At 38.4% G+C, this 11034-nt stretch overlaps 1 protein-coding gene across 2 annotated transcripts in view; it reads right to left on the bottom strand.

The window, feature by feature from the left end:
* The window catches only part of POLR2B (RNA polymerase II subunit B), a gene marked incomplete at its 5' end in the record, with an annotated part of 34827 nt that extends 23793 nt beyond the window's left edge, over window positions 1–11034 (bottom strand). Inside the window, 6 exons of one of the 2 annotated variants that reach the window (XM_084233298.1) lie at window positions 1164–1322; window positions 1649–1868; window positions 1990–2102; window positions 4234–4384; window positions 7098–7170; window positions 11016–11034. In XM_084233298.1, the coding sequence (XP_084089424.1) occupies window positions 1164–1322; window positions 1649–1868; window positions 1990–2102; window positions 4234–4384; window positions 7098–7170; window positions 11016–11034 (735 nt within the window). Of the gene's footprint in view, window positions 1–1163; window positions 1323–1648; window positions 1869–1989; window positions 2103–4233; window positions 4385–7097; window positions 7171–11015 lie in introns of those variants that run through there. The other variant, XM_084233299.1, reaches the window with a different exon arrangement.

Here is an 11034-nt window from a genome sequence, read left to right on the forward strand (position 1 = left end):
TCTTCCATCTTTTCCAAATCACTCTCTTATTTTACACATACACAAAAGCAAAAGTTACTAGCCTACACTGGCATGCAAACACTCGGGTTCTCTGTTTTAATCATATTTCTTTACTTCAATATTATACTCACTCCATCTTCTTTTGGTCTCGTAACACATTATCATGGTCCCTCTAACAACAAATTGTTGTCTTTCTACTCCTACTATAGGAATCTTTCCTCAGAAAAATTATCGTATTTTCACGGTGTTTACTAACCACTTCTAAACGATAGCCAAATCTTCATTCTGACCTTTTTCTTATACTCTCATTCCTCATACCAATTGCCACTTGATTGTTTCTACTTAGATATTAAATTATTCCAATCTATGTTTGTTTCATCATAGATCTTTTTCCTAAATAAGCAGAGCATTAAAAATGCTTATAACATGTACCCCCCCCATCTTCCTGTCTGAAAATAAACTATTTCTTCTAAAAAATCAATTCTTAGGTCTTTATTGTACCATTCAAAAACTCAAAATAGAAACCACAGAACCTTAATTAGTAATCATATTCCCATCAAATCCATCACTCAATCTAGATAATTTTCCTTTGCATCTAATTAATTTGCTTTGCCCATTGCTGACACAATAATTTCTCTGTGCATATCTTTGTGTTCCATAATCCAAGTCAATGTGTCTCAACAAAGAATGTATATCCCAGTCATCTTGAAATCTTTTCCAAATACTTATACTTGGGCCCCATTCTACCCCTATTTATAAATAAAAACCATTTGAAGTCTTTAAACTAAGAGAGAGAGAAACTTCCAGTCAACAGCTAATAAAGAACTGTGACCCTCAGTTCAACAGCCCTTGGGGAAACGGGATGCCTTTGACAACCACATGAAGGAATCTTAACATAACTGCAGCCCAAACACCTAGAGTACAGCATGATGAGACAATCAGCCACAGGATCCAGCTAAACCACAACTGTATCGTAAACTCAGAATCTGTAAGCTGATAAACTGTCACTATTTGATTAATTTGTTACACATCAATAAAAAAATAATACAATACCTATCATAATACGCTCCAGAAAAGCTTTACCAATTAAAAATGCATTCTGGTAAATAACAAAGCTAGACAAAATAGAATAAACCCAAACAACATCAAATTCCAGTACACACCTGTCCTCCTCTTGCCAACATGCTAACCCAAATAGTACTGGTGGGTCGGGAAGAATTCTCCAGACATGATCTACACTCTCCGGTGTAGGCATATTTAGAATCCTTTTTGGCAAACACATAGACTGTGTTTGTTGCCATTTTCTCTTGAGCAATAAGAACCTATGTAGACAATAAAAAAAGTTTCAGTTATAAAACCCACAAGGTCCTTGATCATACAGAGTAGCAAAAATATGAATTCTTGAACTTCACAAACTCCATTTTGCCTAACTTCATGAAAATATTTAAGCTCAAACAACTGACCAAATTTCTAGCATCTATTATATACAGCTACATAAAGTTTTCATTCATGTAAGTTCAGCTATTATACCCTAAATAATTCAACTGCTACTGTTAGGTTATTCTGTGTAAGTTTAATTTTTAATTTCAATTTTTACAATCTAAAACTTAATTATTATTTTGTAATTTTTTGAATAATGCTACTATACCTTTTCAGATCCATTAATAATGAAATAGCCACCAGGATCCAAAGGGCATTCATTTAACTCACAAAGATCACGATCTGTTAAGCCATTCAACAGGCAATAAGTTGAACGCAACATAATTGGAATTTTTCCTATGAAAGTTTTCTGATGCTGAGTCTGAAGTTGTTCTTCGCCTTCTTTAATGACTGTTTTTGTTATATCAACATAAAGTGGAGCAGAATACCTTTGAAAATAAAAGTAGATCACAAATAAGCAACAGTAAGGTATCTGCTAAAATCCTCAACTGGTGATCATTACATTTTCTGAACTGTATTTCACTAGCAGTTACTGGAAAAAACTCTTACGTGAGATTTCTTAATCTGGCCTCATTTGGCATCATTGGTGAAGGAGCACCATCTCTTTCCCAGTGGGTTGGCTTAGAGAGGTAAATTTGTTCAAATTTCAGCAAATATCTTGGCTAAAATGAAAAGAAAAAACACGACAAGTAATTTTTTTCCACATATGTTTTACTGATTCTATTTCAATAATCATCAACATTTTGAGTAAAGGCTCTCAAAACTGATGAAATTAATCTAAATTAATGTAAGTCCTCTTCAAAGTCCACATCCATATTTTACAGATGTCAGGCTTTATACTTAATCACTTTAAGGAAGTAGAAAAGATTTACTATTTTACAAATAGCTTAGAGTTTTTATCACAGTTAAAATGGATTTGTATTAACTGTATATAGAGTTTCATGGGGTTAGGGTCAGAAGTATAGAGTTACCAGGAAACAAACAAACAAAAAGATAATTTCAGACAATTAAAACTGTGCAAAATCTAACCAATGGAATATCAGAAAATAAAACCTAACTTTTCAATTAATTAATATTATTATTACCAAGAATTTCCAACTCTGGACAAATACAGCTCAGTCCACAACAACAACAACAAAAAGTTTTCAGATACAGAAGGAATGTGGGTGGATTTCCCTCTAGCCAAATAAATCTCAGAAGACAAAACACTAAAGGTAAATTACTGACACCAAAGTTTGCCAAGCTGGAGTAGGTGAAGAGTAAAGAAAATTGGTGATGATAATGAGGCAGGAAGTCACCCCTCAACTCATTTCCACCATCACCTAGTATAGCACATTATTGTCTTAAAACCAGATTATTATCTGCTTTTATCTTTCTATTCCACGAAAACATGATTTCCAAAGTAACCTTCCTAAAATAATGCTATATGGATATTCTTTGTAGAATATCCATGACATCTAAAGCCTTATCTATCAAAAACAAATCAAGCCAAATCATATACTGATTGTTGGGGTCCCCACCTAACCAACTACACCAAGGACTTCCTTGCTGAAGTACCTAAATAGCTAAATCAGTAAAGTGACTCCCATCTTTCCCTCTAAGGTCTAACACCCCAATTTTAGGATGTCTTCCTTCTGTAGTATTTAAGAGTACTGGCATTTTGAATATGCTGTTATATTAGTATCTCTTGTTTACAAAGTCCATGAAGAGAAAATGCTAGAGTATTAAAAAAAAAAAGGTACTCTATGTTCATTTTTCCAGCACAGTGCTAGAAAAGCCAATAATTTTTGTTAACAGCAACTCTGTACAGTATCTCCAACTAGAATAAGAACAATAAAGCCATTTCTAAGAGTTTAGCCATAGAAAAGAGAAAGTAAACTGGCTAAATGACTTCTTCCTCTGTATTTCCTGGGGCCCTCCCTGCCTCAGTTTGTCTTCCAGTTTTCCCTGTCTTTCAAGGCCCAACATGCCACCTCTCAAAAACAAGGGACAGTCATTATTTACAACTACATACTTCTTTACAATCACTTGTGTAAAACCACAATATAAAAATATACTCTTGCTATGACTTCAACAATGTCAAAAACATATATACAGGTAACAAAGAGTACAGATAATTAGAAAAATGTTAATAGTTATTACGTTTGGGTGTTTCTCCTTTATTATGTCAGTTATAATGTATTTCATACAACAAATAATCGAGAGGAAAAGTCCATGAAAATGAATGAAAAACGTGCGCTTTTCTGAAACAAGATGACTATTTCTGGCTTGCTTTTTTTCAGTAATTCATAATATTTGAGTTCTCTCTTCCCAACTACTAAATACCTACTATCAAAATCCTACAAAAGGGTTTTGGTTTCCTTGCAAAAATGCATTTCTCCATTAGTAAGACTAAATCAAGAGCTGATTGAAGGATTGAAGCTACTATAAGTACACTGCTAAAAACACCTACTTTTTTTTTTAAGTCCGGTAAGGGAAATAATTTTTCTTTTTCTCTTCTTTGCATAGAATAACGGGGATGTAAGCCAGAGATACAGGGGATGGGAGGATTCACCAGAGACAGAGCAGGGAGAAAAACAGGCAGATTTACTAAAATGCACTGCTAAGGGAAGCAGTGGGCAAGACAGGAGAGGTCTACTGTGTCATATGTGGGTTAGCTCCCTGACCAGGGATGGAACTCAGGCCCTAGTGGTGACAGTGCTAAGACTTAATGCCTAGGCCAAGAGGGAGGCCTGAGAAATGATTTATCAAATCAGTACTCTAACTTCAATTTTATTATAATAATCGTCTTACCGGTTCTTCAACTTCCCCGCTAGCATGCTGAGCTTCAGCTTGCAGGTCTATAGGTGGAGCATCTTCCACAATTCTTTGAACCGACATCTGAATAAATTCATCAAAGGAATCCAGCTGTTGTCTGACCAAGCCTTTCTCATCAAAATATGAACTGGGAAAATATTTGAGTCCATTATCAGCTACAACTCGGTAATGTTTTCTAGCATATTTCCCTGTGTTCATTATAATTAAATTCAACAAATATTTGTTAAGTACCAACCACTATACACCCATCACCACAAAAGATACTATGAAGTATCCAAAATAGAGATGACACTAAGAACACTTTCTTTGTAGAACTTAAGAAGTTTGGAGAAACAAGACGTACACTTATGGATAAAATAATTAAAGCACAACACAGGAACTACAAGGAAGTCCTGATTTACAAATGTCCTTTACAGGTCATTTTTTTTTTTAATTCAACTTTATTTATTTTTAAAGATTTATTTATTTATTTATTTATTTATTTATTTATTTATTTATTTATACAAGCGCTGGGTAGAGTCAGAAGCGTGGGAGGGTGAGAGAATTCACCAGAGCTGGAGTGGGGAGAAGAACAGACAGACCGATGAAATATACTGCTGAGGGGAGCAGCGGGCGCAGCAGGAGAGGTCTGCACGCCATGTGGGACCCTCGCCGGCAGCCGGGGATCGAACCAGCGCTGCAGAGGCTGCAGGCAGCTTTGCAGCCCAGCACTCAACCACTGCGCCACCAGAGGAGGCCCTAGGTCATTTTCATCTAACCTCTATAAAACACATCTTGAAAAAGTATCAGATTGTACATCTGAGGTGGTGTGAACTGGTGACAATAGTATCATATTCACAATGTTTAAGAAAAAAATCACTTGATGTTAAAAAAGTGAGAAAACAGGGCCTCCCTGGTGGCACAAGGGGTTAAGACACAACCTAAGAAGCTATTCGCAGCCTCTGCAGCACAAGTTCAATCCCCAGCCAGGGAGCTACCCACATGGCACAGCAGACCTCTCCTGACTTGCCAGCTACTCCACTCCGCAGTGTACTTCAGTCAGTCTGCCTGTTCTGTTCCCCACTCTGTCTCTGGTGAATCCTTTCATCCCCACACCTCTTGCCTATACCCCAGTTCTTGCATGCATAAGGTAAATCTTTAAAAAATAAAAAACAAAAAAAAAAGTGAGAAAGCAAAACCTCATCTCACAATAGTTAAAGCACCTCCAGTCAATTAGTGTGAAAATCAAATAACTTATAGTTACGTTAAATATCCCGACTGTTTACAATAGAGTATTTTATCTTTGAGGTTTCTAAAGCATGTGTTGAAAGCAACTCTTTTACATGTAAGATCAAAATACTCTTTGTCCCTAGAAATTGTTGAAAATAGGCATATTCAACAAAATACATACCCAGTTATTATTTCCTAGTAAAATGCTTCTAGGGATATAATACTCAAATATCAAATTTGACACAAATGTCTCAACAGTTTTTATAGCATACCTTTAATAGAAAAAATATATATTTATATCCCCAAAACACAATGACTCTTTAACAAAACAATGTTCAAGAATGTTTCAGTTATACTACAAATAGAACTGGTGGAACATGAATGTATGCGTTCTTTCCAAGGCAGTCAACTAAAAGGATATATATTCTGCATATAGTAGACTCAAAAAGACTTATTATTGGTTACTATAAAGCCACTGTGAGTTCCATCATAAAAAAAGTTGCAACATTTTATATCCTAACATAGCAGGATGTTACTTTATTTCTTATGCTTTTCTTACCTACATGTAAAACTTCTTACTGACCTTAAGGACATTTTAATTATACTTAGAAACTGGGTAGGAATTTAGTTGAAATAAAATCTAATGTAACTTCAATGAAAACTCAAGAATCAAGTTAGTTATGAAACAAAGTCATCATGTGCCTCCTGATATAATGAACTAAGAGAACATCTGAATCAGACAAACCAAACTGAGCAACATTCTAAAAATTGGTCTGCATTCTTCTAAAATGTCCAAATCAAAAAAAGAAAGATGGGGCCTCCCCGGTGGCGCAGCGGTTGAGCGCTGGGTTGCGAAGCTGCCCGCGGCCTCTGCGGCGCCAGTTCAATCCCCGGCTGCTCCCCGGCCACCGGAGGAGGGTCCCACATGGCCCGCAGACCTCTCCTGCTGCCCGCTGCTCCCCTCAGCAGTGTACTTCGGTCATTCTGCCTGCTCTGCTCCCTGCTCTGGCTCTGGTGAATTCTCTCACCCTCCCGCGCTTCTGACTGTACCCAGTGCATGTATAAAACAAACAAACAAACAAACAAATAAATAAAACATGCCTCTTTAAAAAAAAAAAAAAAGATGGAGAACTGTTCTAGATTACAGGAGACAAAAGAATTAATTCACGAAAATCAAATGCATATATGGTCCCAGGATGGATCCAAAATCAGAAAAAGTATTTTTATTTTGCTGTAAACATTAGTGGAACAACTGGAGTAAGGTCTACAGATTAAATAAAATTATGGTATTAACATTAATTTCCTGATTTTGATCACTTACATTTTGACTATGTTAAAGTATATTCTTATGTCTGCAACTTACCCTCCAAAAAAATGTCTAGACACACAGAAAAGATAAAATGTAGTATGAAGTTAACATTAGGAAATCTTGGCGAAGAGTATGCACAAATCCTTGTCTAGACTTACTACTTTTCTGTAAGTCTAAACCTTAAAAGCTAGGTTAATAATACATAAAGCAATAAACTGCATATTCATATGGTCCATCTTATTTTCAATAACAGAATCATCAGAAATTTCCTTACATGTTATAGTGCCTCTTAAGGCTTACTCAGTTTGGTCTAAAAAGTTACCTGATTACAATCCAGCATGCTTCTTGCCATAAATCTGGGGTGATTTCATCATCATCCTCATCATATTGCATATCTGCAAAAAGAAATATTGCACTTATTTTCCATGTTACTAGTTAACATCTTGCTCCTATGAACTGAAGTACAGATTTGATGTTAAGGTCTGCTGAATAACTGCAATCCTTTCACTACACCTTTCTAAAATGTCAGTGAACTAGATCAATGAAATCACACACATAGGAATATGTCTACGTATACACAGGTCTATGTCACATAAGTTTTCTAAAGACATAAAAAAGCCTTATTACAAAGGTTCAGGGTATGTTGTATGAATTTGTAAGGTTTCCATATACTCCAGAAAGTCTATGTAATTCTGGGCCTCCCCGGTGGCGCAGCGGTTGAGCGCTGGGTTGCGAAGCTGCCTGTGGCCTCTGCGGCGCCGGTTCAATCCCCGGCTGCTCCCCGGCCACCGGAGGAGGATCCCACTTGGTGCGCAGACCTCTCCTGCCACCCGCTGCTCCCCTCAGCAGTGTACTTCAGTCCTTCTGCCTGCTCTGCTCCCCACTCTGGCTCTGTTGAATTCTCTCACCCTCCCGTGCTTCTGACTGTACCCAGTGCATGTATAAACAAAAAAACAAACAAATATAATAAATAAATAAATAAAAACATGCCTCTATAAAAAAAAAAAAAGAAAGTCTATGTAATTCTCATTAATATTTAATTAACCAGAACTAGAAGCAAGCTCATCACTAAGCTCTGACCAATCAACTTGTGAGAGATTAAAGTATGGGAATACTGCCAGAAAAAGGGTTCCAAAATCTGGCTACCCTGAAGTAGAATGGTCTATTACAACATTTCATGTACGTACAGACATGACAGGCTGTATTTCCCAAAATGGCCACAACCATCACATATAGATGCCCATCACATCTACTTCACATACTCATTTGTAATATAATCTTGATAGTCCTACCATCAAGATCTAGTGGTCAAAAAAAAAAAAAAGGTTCTGTATAATACTACATGACTTTGAAGTTAGGTCAGGAAAGGCAACACAACTACCACCATGTTTGCTGAAACACTTGCTTCCAGAGACCTTAGGTGCCGTAAGTCCTACAACTCTGAGGTTGTTACACGGTGCAGCCCAAACCATGTGGAGAGGGCACTTGTAGGTACTTCAGTCAGCAATCATAGTGCTTGAGTTTGGTCTTTACCAAAAGAGCTCTGAGGAACCATTTTAAGATTTGAGCAGAGGTATGGCTAGATCAGAGTTTCATTACTGAAAAAATTACTATGGCCACACTGTGCAGAGTACACTGAAACTGCCAAGAAAACTGGAAGCACACAAAACAATCAGGAATCTCGGTTAGTAATCTAGTCAAGAGATGGTGGTGACCTGAACTAGAATTGTGACAGAGAAGATAGAAGTGACTGATGTGACATACTTAGGAAATGACTGAATCCTCAGACATAAGGATGAAAAACAGGAATCAAGAATAAGGCCCAGACTTCTGCCTTCAACAAGAGGGTAATGCCACCCACTGAGCTGGAGGAGGCACTTTCGGAAAGAAGATGGGCAAAAGAAAATAATGAGTTCAGTATGGGCAGTGACAAATTTGAGGAGCTTAGAGACATGCAGGTGAAGTTCTCTGTAGACAGTTAAACAAGACACATAGACTACAAATATTTATTTGGAGGTTATCCACATATAGATGGTAACTGAAGCCATGATGAACGGATGAAATCACCAGAGAAAATGGGAACAGTAAGAGAGAGTGAGAAACATTGTCAGAGATGAATTATGTGAGAGTAGTAAGGTTAAAAATAGCAGTGAGGGGCCTCCCCGGTGGCGCAGCGGTTGAGCGCTGGGTTGCGAAACTGCCTGCGGCCTCTGCAGCGCCGGTTCGATCCCCGGCTGCTCCCCGGCCACCAGAGGAGGGTCCCACATGGCGCGCAGACCTCTCCTGCCACCCGCTGCTCCCCTCAGCAGTGTACTTGGGTCCTTCTGCCTGCTCTGCTCCCCGCTCTGGCTCTGGTGAATTCTCTCACCCTCCCGCACTTCTGACTGTACCCAGTGCTTGTATAAACAAAACAAACAAACAAACCAGCAAACAAATAAATAAAGCATGCCTCTATTAAAAAAAAAAAAAAAAAAAAGCAAAAAAATAGCAGTGAGTATTACTAACAATGTTACACAGGGTTTGGAAAATGTTTAAAAATGTTCATCTGATTTATCAATTGAGAAATCACCAATATTCTTATGAAGTGCCATTTTAGTGTAGTGGCATAAGCAGAACCAGACGCATTGGTTGAGAATTTGCATGATGGTAAACAAAAATAAGGACAACCTTTTCTTTTTCTTTTAATGTTTGCTCATTCACAGAGATAATACTTTATTTTTTTTTATTTTTGCGTAGAATTGGGGTGAAAACCAGAGATGAGGGATGGGGGAGGTGGAGGATTCACCTGAACCCCTCGGCTAACAAAGAGGCCCCAACCTATTCTTTTTGGAAGTCTGACTGTGAATGAAAGGAGAAAGATAAAATATTGGAAGAAAAAAAGGAAACAATAGTTTAACTTATTTTCTGTAGATGAAATCCAATAATATTTCACATATTGAAGAACTCAATAGAAAAAGAAGGTAAGAAAACTGATGAGATTATATCTAATAAGACATCAAATGACACAAATGGGGATGGAATGTAAACTCAGTGCCAGAGTAAACTTGAAAAAAAAGGGTAACTTTCCATTTTTTTCCGCATAGGACTATTATATATTGGTAATACATGAATGTAAATGAGCACGATCACCACGATGGTCATTTGGCAGCACCGAGAAAAATGTTAAACTTGTGCATCATTTGACCTGACAATTCTCTATCTAGGAATTTATCATCCCAGACATACTCGAGTCAGACAAACTATTTTGCATAAGATTAGTCATTGTAACACGATTTGTACCTGAAAGAAGCCAAAAATAATCCATGCCATCTTTTAAGAAGTTTACTTAGACTTAAATTGTTAGGGGGAAAAGGATGTCCTAAAGCTAATTCCATACAGGCTTTGTGGACTCCACCCCCACTCCAGGCCAAAGCCAAAGACACTGGGAACTCCAAATCCCATCACCATCAAAGGGAAGGTGGCTGGGACCTGAGGGTGGGGTTAAGCAGCCAGGTTGGTATAAAGCCAGACACATGGGCTTTGGAGAGGTCCCCCATTCTGGCTCTCCGCCAGCTAGCAACCTCCAGCCAGCTCTGAGAGTGTCTTTGGGTTTCCAGGTCGGCGGATCGGGTAGGACGCATTAAAGACTTTATTTCCCTATTTTCTCCCTGAGTTGTACATTTTCCTTATATCCTTTTCCCTTGTAAATAAACCTTTTATTAACCTTTTGCGTATGCCTGTAGTGGAGTATTAATAAGTCCCTTTTAAGGGCGCGGGTGAGGACCCACAGCCAGGCATCCCGTTCAATATCGGGGCTGCCCTATAACAAAAGCAGCATGAAAAAATGTCAAACTAGATGAGTACCCCCCACCACCCCCCAGTATTCTTTGCACCCTATCATTTGCAGAGCCTAGCATAAGGCTGGCGCTCAAAACTGTTCAACTCTTCAATAAATGTACTAACTCTGACCTGAAGGGAAATCTAAAAATGAGATTCAAAGTCAAAACAACAGAATTTGTATTATGGTTGTGATGCTATTTCAAAATGGGGAAGGCAGCATCAGACCCTCCCGGGAGCAGACAACAGAACGCTGACCCGGGACGCCCGCACCCTCCACTCCCCGCAATCCCGGGCGTGGGGCACAACTCTGGGGGCGCTTGTGTGGCGGGCAGGGAGGGAGGCCACACATCTTCCATTCCTCCACGTCCCCACGTGCTCCCCTCAAGCGGGTGGCCGCGGAGTGTTCTAGGCGATCACCTACCCTCGTCCGCGTCATACAT

The sequence above is a fragment of the Talpa europaea genome, assembly GCF_964194135.1.
Source record: "Talpa europaea genome assembly, chromosome: 5".
Taxonomy (NCBI): Eukaryota; Metazoa; Chordata; class Mammalia; order Eulipotyphla; family Talpidae; genus Talpa; species Talpa europaea.